We start from the raw sequence: 22,511 nt of genomic DNA, 5'->3' as shown, positions 1-22,511 counted from the left end.
ACTGTGGGTTCAGTATGGATCGAATCTCGAGACATCAAATCTTAACAATCTTCATTTTAACTCGATATTTGACCTCATCCTAACTCTGAGAGCTTCTGAATCTCCTTGTCCCCATGTCTTGGGGCCATCACCTGCTGATCATGGATGGACAGACATGGGAGTCGAGCCAGATCGCTCGATCCCATCTCCATCGTATGCTGTGCTCCTCCTGACCTGAGACCTACTCGGGGTATTATCCTGCGGCAATAGAAATTTCACCTTGCGATGTCGCCTCTTATCCTCTCGAGTCTCGCATCTCGTATTCGATCCACCTTCACTTGGAGCTCCACCTCGCACTGGGCTCTCCAGCAGATAGTAATATCCTTTCGTCCTCTTCTTTCTCTCCAGAATAATCCTATCACCACGCAATACTTTCAGGATTTCTCCACCAGCTACCATCCCGTAGCCTCTTGAATTCAGTCTGCTCAGTGAGATTGGATTCTGTCTGAAATCGGATATGTATCGGACCTCCCTTAATTTTCTCACTGCACCATCATGTATCCTCCAGCTGACCGTCTCGATGCCTCTGATCGCACAGTTCGATCCATCCGACAGACAAACAATACTCTCACTGCTCTCCAGAGAGTCGAACTGCTCTCTACAACATACATGATAGATGCATGCAGAATCTAAAATCCACTGTTGAAAAAAAATAGATACCTCATCAGATATCTTCAAGACATTACCCTCTAACTTGCTACTGGTCGTTGCTGTAGTAGCCCTCATCTGATCTCTGAGTTGAGAGCAATCTTTGGCTAGATGCCCCAACTCATCACACCGATAACATCTGATCTTACTCAAGTCCCTCATTCTGAACTTGGACCGCCCTCGTCGCAATCTCCTATCGCTCCGTCTATCACCTCCTACTCCTTTCAAAATCACTAAAACTGAGCTGCTATCTGAGCTCGAAGCTGGGTTCTCCCACCTGAGAATCTTGTTCTGAAGAATCACCACAATGACCTTGTCTATCTTGATGGTGCTCTTTTTCACTAGAAGAGCAGTCACCAAAGACTCATACGAAGGAGAAAGCGATGCTAGCAAGACCAGCACTCTGGTCTTCTCCTCAATTTTCTCGTCAATGCTGAGGAGGTCGATGATGATCTTCTGAAAGTGATTGAGATGCTCCTGCATGCTGTCCCTCAGTCATCCGCAGCTGGTAGAACTGCCTCCAGAGAAAGAGGGTATTGGTGAGAGACTTCACCATATACAACTCCTCGAGCTTCGATCACAGCACCGTTGGAGAAATCTTGCTAAGTACGTGGTTCACCACTTCATCCGTTAGGTACAAACAGATTGTACTTACTGTCTGCATCTGGAATCGCCTCTAATCTTGCACCTTCATGATAGTCAGCTTCTCCTTGCACAAGAGAGTATCGATCAATCCTTGCTGGATGAGCACATCCTTTAGCCTTGCTCGCCACAAGGAGAAATTGCTCTCTCCATCAACTCTGTTGATTTTCATCTTGATTTAGCTTGTTTTCTCTATTTTCAATCTTGCTCACCGCCGCCGCAATCTGCGTCCTGGTATCACCTTGCTCTGATACCACTTATTGGAGATATCTGGCCAGAACACCATCTCTACAGAAAGAAAAAAAAAATAGAAACAATCAAATACGTGGATCAGCCAAAAAATTCATCTCCACGGGACATGCAAGTTTCACTATGAAAAAAAAAATTATAAGAGAAGATCACATCCTCAACTGTTGTACACCCAATCTCTCCCTCACAAGAAACTCTCACACACAAAAACTCTCTTTAGAAAGACCCTCTTGAACCTCTGAAGCGACCGCTGTCTGATAGTTTGCTTGAAGCACCTTGCTTCTGCTCTTTGTCGGTGCATCTCGATCTGCTGCTGCGGTCCTCTATCGAACAACCAAAGCCACCAGTCTTTGTTGCCACAGAGTGAGTTTATAGATCTCGAAACCCAAATCGGATCAGAAACTGACTCCTATTTACGTCAAACTGCCTCTCTAGCAGTCAAATCAAGATCAGTTCCCATCTTAACTATCTGATCATGCAACATGAGTCTCTGATCCACGAAAATAGCTGTAAACTGTGAGAAACCAGTCCAAAATACCCTTCGATCCATGGTGGACCATATGAAACAAAGGAAAAATGCTCGTTCGGTCTACACAGGTCCCCATGGATCGCCAGTCCACGCACCGTGCATGGACCGCATGGGAAAATCACATGGGCTGCACCTGGGCCTGGTCCGTGCCCACGCGCGCGTGCGCCCAAGCCTGGGCCGAGCACCGCACGTGCCCGTGTGTTTGCGCACTGGGCCGCATGCTTGCAACTGTCCTGCACGCCGCCGCGCTCGCTCGCTTCACCAGTCTACCACCGGTCTCCATCGCTCCGTAAGTCGTGTCATCTTCTATCAAACGTATCTCCTTCATCCAATCTCCATTTAGACTGATCTTGGACTCGTTGGACTCCGTTCGTCGTCGCGGATCTCATTGTGGGCTCAGTGTGGATCGAATCTTGAGACATCAAATCCTAACAATTTAGGAGATCTTTTTTTTGTTATATGGCTGGGACGATTCAAAAGGTGAAAAACATTCAACTTTTTCAGAGCTTCCTTGTTCCCTATGCCGAGTCATTCGCTTAGCTATAGTAAAGAGTATACTACCAGTAGTGCCCATTGCAACTCCTTGCCAAACCTGTGGTGTCTCCACGACCACGAGCTCTAATATTTATTCCCTATTCTTGTTAGATGAGTGCTCCCCCTCCCCCACTCCAACTTAAGTATTTATATATGCGTTTTGCTGCTAATATTATTATTAATAATTATTTTGGTGGAAATATTGCTGCTGGAATTACTCCCCTTCATATGCTCTCTCTCTTGTTGCTGAGCTTAGAGGGGTGTGGGAATGAAGGCAATGTGTTTCTCCCAATTACCAATGCTCAAGAATCACACTTCACGGGAATCAACTACTATTGATTCTTGGATTTTTCTCTTCCATACTAAATTGCATCAAATAGTTATTATTTGTTTTTTATCAAAAAAATATTTATTATTTGATATTTGTATCTAAAAACCCAGGCATTTAAATGAACAGGCTCAAGAGTATATAAGAATCATAAGAGTCTTTAAATGAACAGGCTCAACAGATCTTGTCCTTATCTGGCAAATCATCTCCTACTCGTCCAAAGTCCAATAAAAATATGCATATTAGCTAGTAGGAGAGGGTGCATTGCAATGACCTATGTATACTAGGTATGTATATTTTCCTCCTATTCTTGTAGATCTGGCTTCAGTGAATGCTATTGGTTGTTCTTATTCCAAGGGGGTCTTGGGAACCCCTTTGTTCTATTAAAGAAATTTTATGATAAAATATTTATAGCAAATGAAGTAATCAACTAAAAAAATTAAATTTCAATCAAAATTTAAATATATTTAAAATATTAAAAAATGTATGGGAAGATGGAGGAGAGATGGATGTTAAGGATTGATGGTGATAGATTAAGTAGACAGTGGGGAATTGTGTGTGTGCGTGCCCGCACGTATGCATGTGTGTGTGTGTGAGAGAGAGAGAGAGAGAGAGAGAGGGTGGGGGGAGGGCGCCAAGAGGAGGGGCCATGTTTAGTGGAGAGATAAATTGACATTAGCTATATTGAGTAAATAATAATTTGATTTAAATTTTAATATTTTAGATTAAATTTGATGGTTAAGTTCTGCCTATATATTTCATTTTACAAAATATGTTTATTCATGAATGTAGCAATTAGTACCATCCTATATATTGTTCGATCAAGGACTTATGGCTCTGTATATGAGATATTGTCCGTCTTGCTCATCCTCTTTAGGGTCTATTCTTTTGTGGATAAATATCATAAAAAAGTTGGTCAACTTTCTCATTAGCCAATTTACTCATGTTCTCGTACTTTTTAAGATGGATAAGTTACTTTATCATGGATAGTATTTAGCCATGAAATGAAAAAAAATATTAGCCATCTAGGGGATTGCTAAATCATTTTTTCATAAACCAAAAAAATAATCTTTTTAATTCATTCCTAATATATCCTTGACTTTATAATAATAATATAATATAATGATATATTATAATATAATATATCATTATATAATATAATATAATATATTATATTATTATATAATAATATATATTATATTATATTATTATATAATAATATATATTATATTATATTAATATAAGATCTTAACATAATATATTATAATATACTATAATATATTATAATAATAATATATAATAATATAATAATATATTATATTATTATATATAATAATATCTATATAATAATATAATAATAAGATAATATTATAATAATATATATAATAATATAATATATTATATTATTATATATAATAATATTGTATAAATATATAATAATAAAATAAAATATTAATATATTGTGATATATTATAATATAATAATATGAAAATATAATATATTATAATATATAATAATAATATTATAATATGATATATTATAATATAATATATCATATATATACTATTATATATAATAATATTTATATAATAAAGAGTATTATGAAAAATATAGATAGATCTTAACAACTTATCCAGAAAATTAGTAATGTAAAAAAATATGAGTAATAAATTCTTAAGTCATTTTTCAATATATAAAAGATTATGGATAAATTATTTTTCTGTCTAAATATTACTTAAAAAATATTTATCTAGAAAAATATAGATTTTTAGATAAATTTTTTATCCTTAAAAGAACAAGCTCTTATTTTTACCGTAGCCTCCTAGTTAAGGGGAGTCTATGTGATCCCATAGTTGCAAAAGTGGTCTCTTTTCTAGTGCATCACTGTTGTAGCGAAGTTAAGGAGGAGTCTGTGTGACCCCACTGTCGCAAAAGTAATCTTTTTCCTGGTGCGTCATTGTTGTAGCGAAGGATTCATGATTCGGTATGTGAGGTATTGTCCGCTTTAAATCATGGACCTCATCATTTTTTTCTTCTAAATTCTAATCCAAAAAATACTTCATATGGGGTGGATAATCCCTTTCTATATAAGTTAGAGTCTCCTCTGACTTACAATCATTATAGATTAATGATGTCTTCCCTCCTACGTCACAACACATATGTATATTTGTTTGTAGTTAAAATATATAGAGAAAAAGTAGTTCATATCTACTTGAGGAATTTAAATATTGGATTTTAAAATTATAAATTTAAGTCGTTGCATTTGATAAAAAATATTTAAAATATTAATTCACAAAAAAAATCATAGATTTTATATGCCCAAAATCAATATACTATAAATGCTCCTATATAATAAAAATTATATATACGTATATAAGAATTTTTAATTTATCACCTATCACCTTTTTGTTATCTATTCCTTGGAGAAGCAACCGATCGTTCAACATATTTGAAACAAACAAGCCAAGAAAACCTTGTGCTTTACAAACCAATCAAACCTTGTGTTTACCCTGCACAGCTACTAAAGCCATTCACCGCAACAAAAAGATAATATCATGGGCTTGCGTGACGCCTCTTTAACAATAACAGCCCTCACCATTTCCATATTAACCATTTCCTCCCTGCTTCCCCTCTTTCTTCTCGTGCTCTCCTCCACGCGGCAATTCCGGCCATTCCAGCCGTCCACGAGGCTCGGCTCTCTTCCCCTCTCCTCCCCTTCTCATCTGCTTCCCTCACGATTCTAAAACCCTAATCCTTCTTGCCCCCTCCTCCTCCGTCTATACCAAAATCTAGGGTTTCTACCTCGATTTTCCACTTTTCCCCAAATCTAGGGGATTCTGCCATCGATTCGGTGATTTTCTTCGTTTTTCTCTTTTTTCTGAGCATATTTTGCTCTCTTTCTTTTGAATCGGCTGCTTAAGTGACCTAAGGTTCCAAATTTTTTGATTTTGTTTCGATTTAATAGCATGGCGGAGCGAGGGGATTGAGGTTCGACGAAGGGTAGCGAGGACTGAAAGGGGGGGAAAATATGTACAGGGACCGAGGAGTGAGTGGGTCGAAGCTGGAGGTTGGGACCCTCGACCGGAAGCGGATCAATGATGCCCTAGACAAGAACCTGGAGAAATCGTCGCCGTCGACTTCCAGGGGTTTGAACGGGAGGGAGAAGGAGAGGCTTTCCGTGCCGTCCACCTCTGCGGGAAAGCAGCCGGACCACCACAGGAACCAGCGCTCTGCCCCTCTTTCCAATGGTTGCCTTATTTTCCCTCTAGTCTCCTGGAGATCTTTTGATTTTAATCCATATTTATGCATGCGAGGCTTTCAGACAGAAAAATTGGAACTTTAAAAGAAAATAATTTGTGTATCAGCCAAAAGGGGCCTCTAGATGAAGTTCTTCCCTATTTACAGTTTGATTGGATGGTTTCTCCACACAAGTGAGAGTAACATATATTCTCGTGCTAATTTCTGATTTATTTGGCTGCCGTACATTGTATTGTATAGTGCAAGGAAGAAGTCTAGGTCATAAATTTTTAATGTAGTTCACAAACAAGAACTTCTTCAAGGTTAATATTCTTATCCATTAACGCAAACTTGAATGCCTTCTGTTTTTTAAGAATATCTTTCAGGATCTGGGCATAATTTAGGTTCATCAAAGACGAGGATCAGAACTTCACTTGTTGCATAAATTTAGATTGCTTTTAGTGTAATTTATGAGAAAAATGTAAAGAAGAATAAATAGAGAAAAAACACTTTTTTTGGTTTATTTGTTATAGAAGATTTGTGCAGCAGAATGAATTTATAAGTTTTGGATGCCCATGATTTACCAAGACATTTCTTTCTATTGTCTGTGATAATTCAAGTGTGCTTATTTTTCAGTTACATGCATAATTTATAACACATAGATATTACTTTTGAAGCTGCCACAACATTGTTCTGACCAAAGTTTTTAATCCCATGGGACAAAGGTGTCCCAGTTTCTCCATGGAATGGGTCGTCTCGCTGTCTTGTCCCGTCCCGACAACCATCCTAGTCATGCATCCTAGTGGATATCCTCCATCTTTCTCTCCTTTTTTTTTCTTTCTTTTTTTTTCCTTCTTTTCTTTTTTTTTCTCTATCTTTTTTTTTTGTCTCTTTTTTCTTTCTTTTTCATCTTTCTTCCTTTTTTTTTTTCATTTTTCTTCTTCTTTCCTTTCATTTTTTTTCTTTTTCTTTATCTTTCCTTCATTTCCTTCTTTCCTCTTTTTTTCTTCTCTCCCTGCATGAGTGGGTTTTAGAGTCCTGAGCTCTGTTTTCTCATAGGAACGGGACGGAACACCCCCCATCCCGCTGGGATGTAAAACTTTGGTTTTGACCATGTTACAAATTGATGTCTACTTTGATGACCGGTGAGAGATTTTGACAATTCAAAAATAAGAGTTCAGAAAATCAAGTCACATCTCAATAATGTGCATGATGTGTTCAAGCTTTGTGCCCTAAAATGTGGCCATGCTGTCATTCAGAGCTTTCTTATAATCCATTTATTTATTTATTTATTTTTTTCTGTTTCCTTTTCGTCAGAAGAATCTGAAACAGAAAGTGAAGAGTCAGATGTTAGTGGTTCTGATGGCGAGGACACATCTTGGATATCATGGTTCTGTAACCTAAGAGGGAATGAGTTCTTTTGTGAAGTTGATGATGAGTACATACAAGATGACTTCAATCTTTGTGGGCTAAGCAGCCAGGTTCCTTACTATGACTATGCTCTCGATCTGATTTTGGATGTGGAATCCTCTCACGGTATGCATAAATGTGTCCTTAGTCTTTACATAGGATTTTAATTTATGAAGGATTCTATCTGTAATTTTAACATAATGGGACATTATATCGCTCTTACAGCATGAAACTCTTGAGTGCTTGCAGCTTCATAGACTCTGGTTCCTTGAGAGCATTTTTTAAATTCTTTAAGCATTTTGATTTGCATGTATGTTGACTTTTAATTGCTTGTTGTTATCATTTTCATCATCATTGTTGTTTTAATACATAAACTGTTTCTTCGCTTGCATTTCATTATCAGTAGATCCCACCTACAATTTCTAGACTGCATTTCTTCAGGCGTTGACATTAACTCGGGATATATAGTTGTTGGTTTCCTAGCTTGCTCTGGGTTTCATTTTTTAGAACCATCAAAAAGTTATCAGAAAGTAAAAGCAATATAGTTCATTGAATGAGAATCCATGCCTAATTGATAAACGGACAGACTGACTGGATGGATTATTGTACATCAAGACAGCCTACCACCAAAGGAATCCTAAAAAGTAAAAGGGTAAAGTCTAAAACCTTGTTCATAACATTATGCATGTGCATATATGCACATATATCAAGGCAGCCCTCCACTAGAGGAAACCTTAAGAAAATAAAAAGCAACTCTCAGACCTTGCCTATAACTATATGAGTGGAAAATTGAATAAATTATATGTTACAGCCTATAATGCCTTCTTTTCTCGTAGGTTGGAGACCAATCGTGCACTTATGGCTCAAGTACTTTGACACAAGGTTTGAAAACTTGGTTTTGCTTTTCCCTTTTGAAGTCTAAGTAACTGTTGGATGGACACAAACAAGTGGATTTGGACGTGTCCAAGACTCAACAAGAGGAAATAAGGGAGATACAGGAATGTGTCGAAAAAAATAATTTTAACTAATATGTATAATGAATATTTTGTGAAAGATGATATTTAAAGATATTACCTATTAAGGTCTTCCAATATATGTTTCTCATCTGAGCTTCCACATTAGCTTAAGGATTTTAGAAAACTGAAATTTTGAGAAGGTATTCTAATAACTAATCTTCCAATCTCTGAAAAGTACAAAACTCATATTTAACATGATCATAGCCAATTCAACTCATGTTTTCAAGATTCCACCTCTCTGCTTATTTCTAAAGGCTGCGGCCAAAAAAAAAATGATAACCATCCAACGGTCCAATGCATATTCAATTTGCACAACTGTCTGACATGGATTCTAGGAGCTGGATGCAAATTTCCAGGTAACAAAACTATGTTTTGCTTTTGGAAGTTTACATGGTTGTAGTGATGCTGTAGTTTTGATATCTTCTATGAGATATTATAGGACTCCAAAAAGTGTCAATGACAATTAGCTAGAAGAACATTTAAGAGAACTAAAATTATACAAATAAATTAGATCATTTTAAAGTATTTTAAAATGACATTTTAGTTTTTTTGGCAATTTTGGTTGAAACCAAGATTTTCTAGTTTCAGATTTGGAGTTCTGGCTGAAACTTCAAAAGATGCCCATGAACAATGTCCACTAATTTCTTGTTGGATAATAAGGCAGATATACACTTCATATAAACATGTAATTTGTTTTTGCTATTAATAGGCAATTAATGGCTTAGATTTGGTCGCATCTTCTAGAATAAACGATTCAAATCTCTAAGCTCCCTACCAAATCTTATGGATGAGATTTGAAGTGTTGACCAAAACAAATCCATTTCCATGTAATGGATCCCTGAAAATCTGAAACTATATTTACATTAGTTTGGCCGGTTCATTGAAATGATTTTGGTGCATTTTTGGTAGTTTTGGCCAATTTGGCCTATAACTAGTTGAAACTAATTATGAGTGTTATTGTATTTGCCTGGTTTATTGAATCAGCAAATTGTTCAACCAATCAAAATCATGAATAGTTTGATAAATTTTTCATTAAAACTAGTGCATGACAAATAGGGAAAAAACTTTAGAGAGTGGTTTGGTCATCCTAGTGTATTTGGTGACAATAACTTCACTAAGCAGTGGCTCTTGCCAGTCTCGTGTGGTTGAAGAGTTTTCTGACAATGCAGTTGGCTTATTAAGTGTCATTGAACTTCTGTTGATGCATGATATTACATTTCTGTTACTGCAGAATCTAGACTAAGTCAATCTATCCACATGCCTTGAAATATAACTATAATTAAATGTCTTAAATGAAATTGACTCCACTTCCTCATCCAGGCTAAGATGAACTGCAAAAGAAAGAGGGGCATCTCTGTTTTGTTTTAGTGTTATGCCTTAGAGACGAACATAGTTCATGACAGACATTGTTCACCTTTCCTTCAGATTCTTTCCAGGTCCAAGAGGTGCTCTACAGGGTTACCATATAGTTTCATGAGCTTATACTACAAGTCTATTCCTAGGCTTCTTGGTTGCTTGGCGGGCTGCTCTCTTGCCTCATGTTGCCTCATTTAGTGACACAATTTTATTTTTTTAAACATTTCTTTTATACCTTAAACTCCTATCAGAATTTATTTTCTTCTTGATAGGATTATTTGGTTCCATAAGTAGACTAGGAGCTTTCTATATTAATGATGAGCAGACTTAGGCACTTGGTATTTATTGGCATATTATTTTCTTTTATTTATAAAATCAAATCAAGGAGCCACTATGCATGAAATATGTTACTAGGATTGTGTTTTAGATACACTATTTAGAGCAAGTGTTAATTTGAAGTAAGTGTTTCTGTCTTCTGGGCAGGGTTTTGGCAGCAATGTTATCCAAGATACAAGCCTCTAAAGACTTTACTATCATGTCCCTACCTCAATATCTTTCTCCAACTATAGGTATTATATTCATTAAAAAAATGAAACTTATTGAAAAGAGTAAAAAGTTTAGAAAACATGATGATAGTCTGAAAGAACCAATACAGTTTTATGTCAAAGAGGTTAATAATGGAGGTTATTTTCCTACATATCCAATAGATATAAAAATATAAAAAATTGAAAAAGGCCTATATAGGGTCTTTATTAACTTTGAGAAAGGGTTTCAAGAAAGGTAATTTAATGGGTTTGAAGAAATGTGCATAAATGGTGCATTTAAAGTGTTGGTCCATGTCAGTTAGCAATTACCTTGTTGGATCACTATTGAATCTTATCATAGTTTGGCATGGAATCTCCAAATTAGTTTTCAAAAAAAAAAAAAAAAAAAAAAAGGGCAAGAAGTCCATTTTTCATTTTGGTGCAATGTGACTTGTCTATAGGCATGGAATTGCACATGCTATGCCAGACAATGACATTGATGCTTACATCCTTGGCAAAAATAGAATTGAAGATGTGACCTAGTAGAATGGAGAGATGGATGAAGATATACGTCTAGGATTAAAGCCAATTGGATGAAGTGGAGAGATATGTTCTTGAGTACCATGTCATTAAGGCATGCCTTGGTGCTGAATGTTGAGAATTGGGAAACAAAAGTGCATGTTATATGCTAAGAACTTGAAAATCAAAAAAGAATCTGGAACTCAAAGAATTATGCATGTTTTGGAAATGGTCGTTCAACTCTAGACCCTTGAAGTGGCATTCCTTAGGAGATGATTTTTTTGTAAGCGAAACTTCTCTCTTATGGGCTTGAGATAGGTTTAATTTCTAAATAGAAGTCATCTTTATTGTCTGCTTTTCCCTGTTTTTTCTTTATTCCTTTTTCTTTTTTCATCTTTGTTTTGTGTTGTTTTGGAAATCCTTAAAAAACTCAATTTGTTTGAGCCATCATCCGAAGCTCAAAAGGTTGTTGTATGTTTGATACATTCTTTAGAACCCCACTTTTTTGAAAACTTGGACCTAGAATCAGCATCAGAGTCGAAATCTTCTTGGTTCCCAGCCAGCCTGAAATTTTGGATGGCCAAGTGCCGGCCATATAATTTATTTCTGCAAATTTCTTTCATAGGTTAGTTCATGCTGTAAATGAAGTTTATTTGTAAGTGAAATTGGCTGAATAGGCTTAAGGTCTGTGGGCTCTTCTCACAACTCGGTCTTGGAGTTACAACGAGTGATTCTTCAACAATTGTTTCTAGTACTTTTGGTCCTTGGTTCTTAGGTCATCCCTTTGAGAGGTTTTGACTCCTGGGTAGATGAGAGATGAGTTGCTCTCTCATGCATGGCGGTTCCCATGACAAGAGCCCCTGTAATCCTGGGGGATCTGGATAATCATATTGATTTTCAGGTATTGAATGATGAATGGTGTTATTACTTTTTTCCTAAATATTCTTCTTTGAGACTCTTTTTATGATGCACGGCGACAACCACTTAAGCCTTTTGGATTAGGTGGTTGATTTTGGTCGAAGCATGCATAGAAGTCAATTTATTTGGATGGTGGACTCATGGTGGAGCCAAGGAAGAGTGTTACGGTGGTTGGGAACTGGCTATTAATAACAATTACAATAAAGAGGTGGAACCCAAGGACAAAAATCTTCTTTGGCATCTGGGAGATGATTGTGCTTATAAAGGATGCTTCACCAATGTTAGACATCTTTGTTTACTCTAGGAATGGCTTGAATCTGATGAAGTATCAAACAGCTTATCTTATGACATCTTTTGATTTGGATTGTGTTATAAAAAATTTCCCCAGTTGTAGAAAAATGGAGAATTGATTTGTGGCTGATTGCTAAATCTCAAGCATCTATGCTGATCATTAAAACCAAAGATGTTGAGGAATGAGTGGAAGGGGATTTTGAAGGTAAGTAGGGTTACATGCTACATGTATGCTAGCGCAAGGTTAGCCATACTGTACCTAATCGGACGGCATGTTGCGTACCATATCATATTGGTTTGGTATCGATACATGGTGGGGAGGGCATACCGACATTCGGTATGGCAAACTGGCCCTATACCAACACCGTAATAAATTGGCACCAGTATGGGGCCCAGTGTCGAGACGGCGAACCTTGTTAGCCTCTTTTTTGCTGAATGGGCACTTCATGCATTCTTGATAACCTATGCAATCAATTTATTCCCAAGTGATCCTAGTTTGTGAGGCCTTCTTTGATCCCTTTACATCCTTTGGCAACTTGGCTTCAATGGCTCATCCTTGTATCAAGGTTTTAGATTCTATGGGACGGAGCTGTCCTGATTTGCGCATGGAGCAGGACACACCACTGTTCTGCCCCGTCGAGACACTTGGGATGGAGAATGTCCTAGTCTTAGGACGTGCTGATTAGGATGCTGTGACAATGGTAGGATGGCCTTGTCCTGACACGTCGGATGGTATCTCGTTGCAGTGTCTTGTGGATGTCCTGCTAGGAGGTTTTTGGTGGGAAGAGAAGAAGAAAGGAAGAAGAAAAAGAAGAGCAAGAGAAAATGGAAGAAGAAAAAGGAGGAAGAAGGGGGGTAAAGTTGAGGAAGAAAGTGAGGAAGAAAGGGGAGGAGGTCTTTGGTGAGAAGAGAAGAAGAAAGGAAGAAGAAAAAGGAGAGAACAAGAGAAAATTGAAGAAGGAAAAAGAGGAAGAAGAGGGGTAAAGTGGAGGAGGAAGAAAGTGAGGAAGATTAGGAGAGGTACAGTGGTTTAAACCATCCAATTTAGATGGGAAGAAGCCCGGTACCAAAATCTTTGGATGGTAGAGCTACTGCTATCTAAATTCAAAACCTCTAGGAACCTAGGTGACATCATCACGAGGGGGCACATTAACCACCAGATTTGAGTGGAAGTTAGGAGACCAACTGAATTGTTGGATGCTAGGATTTTTGCTATCAAAAACATGAAAACAGCTTTTGTGCAAAAAAAAGATGACACAAATATTAGTGTTCATACTTTTGGATATGATGTTGTGTTATTAAGTCTTATTGTTCTATTTATGCAAGCGAACTTTTAAACCCTGCATAACTATATATCCATTTTTTTAATGCTTAACTAAGGCAAACTAGGAAATAGTCAACTAACATTGATCACGTACACTTTCTAGGAACTGATCTAGGAATTTGTTGACTGATGTTTTCTAGCTAAGAAAACACATGCTTAGAAGTTTTTTAGGTCGAGGCTTGTTTTGACACCTTCTGGCCCTCAATATTGAATCTTCACTGTGATGGCACTTGTGGAAGTTAGATGCGTGAAGTCTAGGTTGTTTTGTTTCTCCTATGCTAATGGCTGGAGGATCAGCTTTAGATGGTCATGACAATGCAGCTGTAAGTAATAAGATCTTGATAGCTTGTAATGAGTTCGATATTAGTTGTGGTCTGCTACTCTACCACGTGAAATTCCTAGTGAGTGAACACATCCTTGAACCTGCAAACATCAAAAGAAGAATCCACCACATGGGGTTCTAGGTAAGTATGTGAGCTTTAGGGCATTTGGTCTAAAAAATTCTGATTGTCTTGAAACATCAGCTATGTCATGTATGTTAGAAAGGATTTTGCACCAATCAGTATGCACTTAGAGTCGTCTAAAATGGGGATGTAGACATCCCTCAACACTGGAGCCACATCAACCATGTACTCGCTTATGTGGTCAAAGAATTTTTGCCATACAGTATGGTTACAAGAAAATTGATTAAGGGCATCTGAAGTCACAGAAGGATGAGCTATGGAGAAGTTGTACTTGAGCTAAGTTGCTAGAAGATGTGGACAACCAAAAAATCCTTGTGCGGCAGTAGTAAGGGTCTTGTACAAATAAGCTAAGATTGGTGGAACTAGAGGCCTCCATTTGTTTTGGAGGTGGCAATAAATCAATTGCACATACTACAAGGAGAGGATGATGCACCCATTTGAGAATAGATTAAGCCACATATATGTAACACGTAACCCTATTGACCTTCAAGATCTCCTTCAGTTTTTGCTTAATATCTTTGGTTTTAGTGTTCACCATAGATGTTTTTGATTAAGGAATTAGCCGTGAGTTAGGTTATTCATCTTTTCATGATTGGGGGACATTTGATGCATAAGTTCGAAATCTATTTTGGTTCAATGAATATTAGCTTATTTGTATGAGGGCTTTACTGATGTAGCAAAGAGTGAGGCCTTCTTTGGTTCTCCACATCTTCTAGCAACTTTGCTCAAGGACCACTTCTATGATGCTTACTCTTCTTCAACTCTTGATGCTTATAATCAACTCACATTGATCATATGTTTTGGCAGAAATTATTTAACCATGGCAGTGAAGAGTATATGGTTGATGTGGCTGTAGGGTTGCAGGACATCTACCTTCCTATTTCATACCTTTTTTAATAGATATTGATTAGTGTCAGATCCCTTGTAGGATATGTGGCACATCAATGATTCAGGATGTTCAGAAAATTTGAGACCAAAATCCTGAGCTTATGTACTTCTTAGGATAGGACCAAGTGGCAGATTCTTCTATCAACATCAACAAGATCAAGGACATGTTGACTCACCAGGATTTCATATTACAAGTAGTGAATTCCAACTAAAATTGGACAAAATGATAGGCTTTTGAGTTCTTATTACTTGTATTGCAATGACCATCTTAAGATTGATCCTTGAGCTGTTAGCAAAGCAGAAAGATGACAACTTAGCTTAACTTGCCTAGTGTTGAGTGGTGCTGCCATCTTCGGTGAAAGTTTGATCTTGAGGCCTAGAAGGCATGAGTATAGGTATTGATCTTTAGAATTCCAAGCAGCATTTTCCTATAATAGGAAAAATGTTAGCTGATTACTTCCTAGAATAGTTCCGAGATAGTGTTGTTTGATTACTTCCTGGTTTGCCTGAGGCGTATAGAAAATAATTATGCAACGGCAGTAAGTTTGGCAATATTATATCTCTTAGAATGTTGGCTAAGACAGCGTAAGGAAACAAGTTAGATGTAGTAGTATTGTAATTTTGAGATGGATATGTTGTAAATCTATGATGCATTTAGTGAAAAACAAGAATTGAAGGAGCCACAAGAGATGCAGAAATTAAGGGTAAAGTAATGGAGAACTGATTAAGATGATAATGGGCATGTACAACAAAGATATGAGGGGGTTTTAGTAAGCAAGATTACTTAACTATGTGTTGAGGCAAGGTTGGCTGTGCCGGTACTGTGGTTCGTATCGGTTGGCCAGCAGCATGGTTTGGTATACCTCCGTGCCTTTCCTTGTTTAGCCTGAACGAACATAGCAAACAGAGTGGAAGAGAGGGAGAATTGGAGAGAGAAAAAGAGAGAGAGATAGCAGGAGAGGGAGAGGGTGGGGAGGCTGACGGTGGCTATAGAGGCCCCCAAATGATCGGAGGAGTGGGGAGAGGGAGAGTCAGAGAGAAAGAGGGTGGGGAGGCTGGTAATGTCCACTAGAGGGCCAGGGAGGCCCTTGGATGACCTCGTCCGAATTAAAATAAAGGCAACTCACCCCTGTTTTGTTCGTATTTTATTTTCTGTTGACTTACAATGATGTCAGGAATCTTGTTGCCAAAGTAAAGCTGGCAACAGGGTTATCATCTTCACTATGAGTTAGCAAAAAAAAAAAAAGATTGAAACAAGGGTGGCTTATTGCCGTCTCCATTATGAGTCAGCCAAAAAAATAAAATACGATTGAAACAGGGACATCACCCTTGTTTCCATTTGGAGGAGGTCCTCCAAGGGCCTCCGTGGCCCTCCAGTGGCCACCACCTGTCCCCCCCCCTCTTTCTCCCTCCCTCGCCCCCTCTTTCTCCCTCTCTCTAATTCTTCCTCTCCCCTGCACCTTCGATCATCTGGGGCCCTCTGCAGCCCTCAAGTGGCCTCCTCGGCCTTCCTTTCTCCTTCCTTCCCCCCTCTCTTTTTCTCTCTTTCCTTCTCCATCCTTCTATCCTCACCAGTGTCTCGTTTCAAATGCTGGAACCATTTCGGTCTGCTGTTGGTATGGTTCAGCACACTCCGGACTGGATGGTTCGAGATGGTTCCGCCGTCAATGTGTTGACTATTGAAGGGTGTATTAGAAATGAGTGAAAGACCGTAGGTAATAGAATTGGAAGTTGTGAAAAGCATATGGAAAGCTTGAAATTGTATTTGGGGTGGTGCAAACAAGAATGCTTGGTGAATGAGGATCCATGAAGCTAATGCAAATATCTGGGACAAGGTTTGATGACTGTAATTACGTTATGCATATTATTTTCATCATGGCATTTTTTGTTGTAGTGTGCCTCTCTTATGTCAAAGCCTTCATATTTGACTTTTTATGCACCCATTAAGCTATAGTTGTTTGGTGTGATTGCATGGACTGCATGTATCTTTCATAACATCCATGTGCCAGTAGATTATTTTGCTAGTTAAAACATTGCAACTTGGTCTATATCTTATCATACAGTTGCATTGCAGACACTATATTTCAGGTTATGATTCCATTTATTGTGGCTTTTACTAACAAAAATATTTAAGCTTCACAGCTTGTAGAATTATATGCTGTTTCCTCTAGGCATTTTTTCTTTTACAAGAGCCTTAAACAAATGATCATATTTCTTCATTTAAACTCTTTTTCATTTTAGTCTCTCTTGAAATTGTTACGCATGCCAGTGACCAAATAAATTTTGTTTAATGCAGTGTCTCTTGGAACTTACAAATGCTAGAGTTAAATCATTATCGTCATCTTCATCATCATCATTATTGTTATTATTGTTATTAAATGATTTCTATCAATTAATTGGTCTTGTATGTATTCTAGAATCGCTTGTCTTACATCAATGGTTTGTTCTAGGTCTTTTATTTGCTTTCCCAGCACAGGGCTGTGTTCAAATTTTTACATTCATGGCTGTTTAACATTTTTTAGGGTCAGTTATATGAACAGTTTCCTCTGTCATAGACTGTTCAACTCATTGATGACAACCTTTTAAGATTTGCAAGTAAACAGCTATGGCATTTTTAACTATTAAAAAATAACACATGCCACGCCCACTAACAGGGCAGACCTGGTTGTACCTTATTTGTTGTCAAAATGTAGTATATGACACTTTGTTTAATATGATAAGCAAATGCCAGGACTGTGTGTTTGTATGTGTGTGTTTCTATGTAACTTTACAGTCTAATAATTACAATTGGTTTTGGTAATGCAAATGGGCAGGGGATATGTTTACTGAGGAACAAAATGAGTTGGTTGAATCAGCAGCAGAGATGTTATATGGTCTGATTCATGTAAGATACATACTGACCAGTAAAGGAATGGCTGCAATGGTAGGGTCTCACTTGGCTTTGATGTACTGTTTGGCTTAGTCTACTCGTTGCATTTGATAGTCCTAGTTGGCTTGAAAATGACTACTTTGACTGGCTACTTTTACAGTTAGAAAAATACAAGAATTATGATTTTGGAAGATGCCCTAGAGTTTATTGCTGCGGTCAGCCCTGCCTTCCAGTTGGGCAATCAGACATTCCTCGATCTAGTACTGTGAAGATCTACTGTCCAAAGTGTGAAGACATATACTACCCAAGATCTAAGTACCAAGGCAGTATCCTTTCAATTTATCAATATTTTTCAAACCTTTAACTTCTGCATTAAGAAATAAATAAATCTGTCTCTACACGCACATGCACTTAGAATCTGAATTTGTCGGATAAGAAACCTATCAACGTAAAATCAAAGATAAGCCATTTACATTGAGGATCCACATCATCTCTTCTGATTTAATTGCTTAAGATGCTTTTAGGAAAAAAATAACTTCCTTGTTGTCTCATACCTATGCATCAAGGGCATAAAAAGAGTAACAATATTCTCTGATTTGTTGGAAAATTATAAAATTATTCTTGATTTTCTGTTAGCCAAATGAGTCTCTTAATGGTTTTTGTTTAATCGAACTATTCGAGCATTATTCAATGATTCTTAAGTTATAAATGGATTTTTCATTTTATACATGAACAATTCATGCTATATATTTATGGATTACAATGCAATGATGCTATGTATTGTTATTGGTAATGGTATTTTTGCTATCATTATAGTTCTTGCCTCATCCATGCTACATTTTAAAAATTTCTGTAGTTTTCTCCCCTTAATTCTTTTTGAGTGTCCATCTATCTGAAGATTCTGAACTCATTTCAGACTTTCGACAAGTTAGTTTGATTTTTTTTTTTTTTTTTTAAATCTGAATCTTTGACCCTAGCCTAATTGTTTTCAAATTCTGAACTTGTGACTTTAGATACAACTTGGATGGTATGAGTAAAGTTTGTGTGCTTGGTTGACCATATTAATTGGCATTCCTTTCTGTTGACCATGGATTGCTGTGTTAAATCACATGGTTGTGATTTGTATATTGATGCTTCTAAGCTGAAAGTCAAATCAAAACTTTTTATCTTGCCATTCTAACCACGTTTTCTTTCTGTCGATGCACAAGTAGCAGATATACAAAACATGTGCTTGCTATTTAAATGTTTTAGGCTCTGACCAGTGGTATAAATTCTCTAGTTTGATTGCATATTGTTGATTTTGCACTGTTGGAATCCAGACTTTTATCATTTCAATCGTCCCTCTCTTCCTTTTCTCTGTGCCCCTCCCCCCCCCACCCCCACACACACACATTAGATATTCTTGAGGATCCAAGTTAGATGTAGTGGTTAGCATAACGGGCTGCCTAAATGCATGGATGTGAGCCCTATGTTAAGGAAGCCATGGATAGAACATTTGGCCTTGTTTTGACATTTTAAACCATTTCATCATTTGTAGGTTTCTGCAACAGATACCTGTGTCCTGGAAAGTTTTCACGGTCTTTCTTTTTTTTTTTTTTTCCCTTTGTGAATAGTGAAAATCAGGCTGCTTTTTTTGCTATCTTTTTTTATGGGATTTTTTTTCTTGACATTGTATAGATGTTGATGGAGCTTACTTTGGCACCACATTCCCTCATCTGTTCCTGATGACGTATGGACACCTGAAGCCACAAAAGCCAGCACAGCGTTATGTCCCAAGAGTATTTGGCTTTAAAATTCACAAACCGTGAAGTTGGAGGTGGAATGTTGTATCATAAACAGCTCATAAGCTTCATCATTCTACTTTGTAGAGGAGTTACTCTGGCAAGTACAAAGCTGCAAGGTGATTAGAGTGCAAGATCGAACTAATTACCAGTTTTATATATTGAGGAAACATCTGAAATGTGCTGACCTATTCACCATGCTATAATGAAGCTATTGCTCTAATCGATATTAGCTGCAACTAAAGTGGCTTCTTAAATTTTCATGGTTTGAGAAATATTTTCATGCCTTCATTGTTGTAACCGTCTGTACTGCCCATAATTGATTGGATGCATGTTTGCATACATAATCTCTCTCCCTCTCTCTCTCTACTCACCCCCTCAAAAAAAAAAAAAAAGCAAGATATGTCAATCAGCATTATTATTGTGGCACGCTCTCCTGCTTGTGCTCGTTGCTAGCATCTAGAGCACCTACGATGGCAGCAGACATCATATGCTGGCTGTTGATAAGTACTATGGATATTGATATTATAGGTTTCATTCGTTTCTTCTCTCCATCAGAACTTTAGTTGGTTTTGGTTCAACCATTCAGATTAAATGCGGAGCTGCAAGCTTTTTTATTTTTTAAAGTAATGCTGGTGAAGTGAGGGACTTCTCACCCTTTCAGTTAACTATGGAAAGCCATGCTATTTAGGCAGGAGCTGCAAACAAGATGAATATAACCAAAAAAAAATTGCGGTCAGCTGCTGAAAGGCACGGCAGTGGCCACTGAGCTTGCTCACATCATCAGTCTGTGCTGGTTGGAACGTCAAGATTTAATAGTATATCTTCAATGCTATTCATATCTGGTATTTTGTTCGACTAGGGTAGCATTGGTCTATCTCCTCTCTTCCCCTACTGTATTTTAGCCCCCTACAAATGCTCCAAACCTAGGATGAAGAGTCCCAGAGGCTGATAAATTGCATACCCCGTCATCGACCCAATTCGGTGTTAATTCGGTGTTAATTGAACCTCACATTGTCCTACGTCTATCTAGTTTTATATCCTAGTTCAAATTTCCTGGGGTTACATCAGGAAGCTGAATGCATGATGGCTTCTTTACCGGGAGCCTTAACCAACTCGGCTTGATAAATGGTTGGCATGTGTTAGATGTGTATCATAATCACATCTATACAGTATAAACTTTGGGGTCAAGATTTTTGGAATCGGTATCCGGATCTATACCGGTTCTTGATCGGTGCAGTATCGTACTGATACTCAGTATGGTAAAACATGTCAGTTCTGCACTGGCATATTTCTTCTTTTTCAATTTTTTTTCAATCCAATTAATTTTTTTTGAATGATTTTAGATTCAAATTAATATTTATTTATATTATATAATATTTCTATCATTCTAAAATAAATAAAAGAAATCTAAAATAACTCATTAAATATATTTGAAATACAAATTACAAAGTATAATGTACTAACTTTAAGATCTCTACTGAAATAGTTTCTCGTCGAGTATCAATAACGCTCGTCGATATCTGAATTATTTACATAATCAGGAGGAACATTAACCCATCCTTTTAGCCAAGCAGTATTGTAGTCATGAATGCTCATTTCATAAGGCATATGCTCTGGATCATAGGACATCTTAGATCTCTCGTTCAAGCTCTAGTTCTGAGAGGTATCATCGGATTGATGGTATGACTATAGAGGGATCCATCCAAATATATCAACAGCAAAATCTGACATGTAAGATACTTCGGGCTATATAAGGTAGTAGCTATTGAAAAACGATGTTTCGGATGCACCATATTCATATCCATATCCATATGGATCACAAGCTGCTTATGGATAATAGGATCCATAATGTGAGAATAAACCTGATACATCCATGGATCCTACTTCATATGCGAGATCATTTATAGCTACATCATATACTGAACGACCTCTAGGAGCTCGTCACCTATATAAAATCGTATCCTCATGGATTCTATCTGTTCATGCACTGTAGTCCTTATTCTGTGTGGCATGTATATGCTGGGATTCATCGATGAATCGAAGACATCTTGTGGCTGCATCTTATGAACTATAGTCTCTTGTCCTATACTCCCTCCATAGCTACCAGATTCGTGATCATTAGATTGCCGTCACTCTCCCTAGTCTTTGAATCTAAGTGAGCTGACTCTGCTCTTTTTATCGGGGTTGCAACAGTCTTTCTTTTTTCTGTCTTTTCACTAAGCAGTTGCTAGGCCTCCCCTTATGCCCCTTTATGATTGACTTTATTGTACTTAGGAGGATGGATAGCTTTTTTTTGATCGAGATGACCAGCTTTGTCTAAAAATTTCTTACTCAAATATCTAGGAGGATGTCTTAGATATGGAGTCACGTGATGAATATCTTCCCTATAGTTTCTTAGACTATGGTTAATCAGTTGGAATCTTATGCGAAATATTTCTATTTATCCATTATCCTAAATCCACCTTAATTTTCTTAGCTATCAAACTGGCTGGTCGTAGAGGAGATTTCGGCTCATCAAGCTTCAGCTCTTACTGCTGGCCTACAAGCCATCTGATCATTGAATCCTCATCATCAAGAGCATAATCATCTATCATCGAATCCGTATACTTTAGTTGTACTTCTTTGTAGATGCATTTTAGTCTCTATCTCAGATTGTAGTAAATATATATAAGATCATTCAAGCATTTCTATGTAAAATGGTTTCTTTGCTTGTTGTGGATGAGAACGAAAATTGACCAATTATACTTATAGCCACTAGAGGAGACTGTCTAGAAAAGAATATGGATAGCCACATCTTTCTAATTATTTACGGACTATCCAAAATGAATCCACCATTCAACTGCAAAAATATTAAAAAAATTATCTCAGATTGCATGAAATTAGTAAAATGTCATGTCAACAAAGTTTCGATATTATTGATATCTAGTTTATCTTGATTCATT

General features: G+C 37.2%; 1 protein-coding gene across 3 annotated transcripts; it reads left to right on the top strand.

Annotated features, from left to right (window-relative positions):
• Nucleotides 1-5,543: 5,543 nt before the first annotated feature.
• LOC105054641 (casein kinase II subunit beta-1) lies at nucleotides 5,544-19,823 on the top strand. 3 transcript variants are annotated; one of them, XM_010936207.4, is made up of 6 exons: nucleotides 5,544-5,820; nucleotides 5,935-6,217; nucleotides 7,527-7,742; nucleotides 17,730-17,839; nucleotides 17,946-18,111; nucleotides 19,463-19,823. In XM_010936207.4, the coding sequence occupies exons 2-6, from the start codon at nucleotides 5,998-6,000 to the stop codon at nucleotides 19,591-19,593; spliced, it is 843 nt and encodes a 280-aa protein (XP_010934509.1). In that variant the 5' UTR covers nucleotides 5,544-5,820; nucleotides 5,935-5,997; the 3' UTR covers nucleotides 19,594-19,823. The 3 variants fall into 3 exon arrangements, with proteins under 3 accessions (XP_010934509.1, XP_010934510.1, XP_010934508.1); XM_010936208.4 differs by having other exon boundaries at nucleotides 5,546-5,820; nucleotides 7,524-7,742; nucleotides 17,946-18,108; XM_010936206.4 differs by having other exon boundaries at nucleotides 5,546-5,820; nucleotides 7,524-7,742.
• The last annotated feature ends 2,688 nt before the right edge of the window (nucleotides 19,824-22,511 follow it).

Source organism: Elaeis guineensis, chromosome 12 (assembly GCF_000442705.2).
Source record: "Elaeis guineensis isolate ETL-2024a chromosome 12, EG11, whole genome shotgun sequence".
NCBI lineage: Eukaryota > Viridiplantae > Streptophyta > Magnoliopsida > Arecales > Arecaceae > Elaeis > Elaeis guineensis.
Note: the sequence above shows the minus strand (reverse complement) of the source record. Positions and strands in the feature narration are given on the sequence as shown.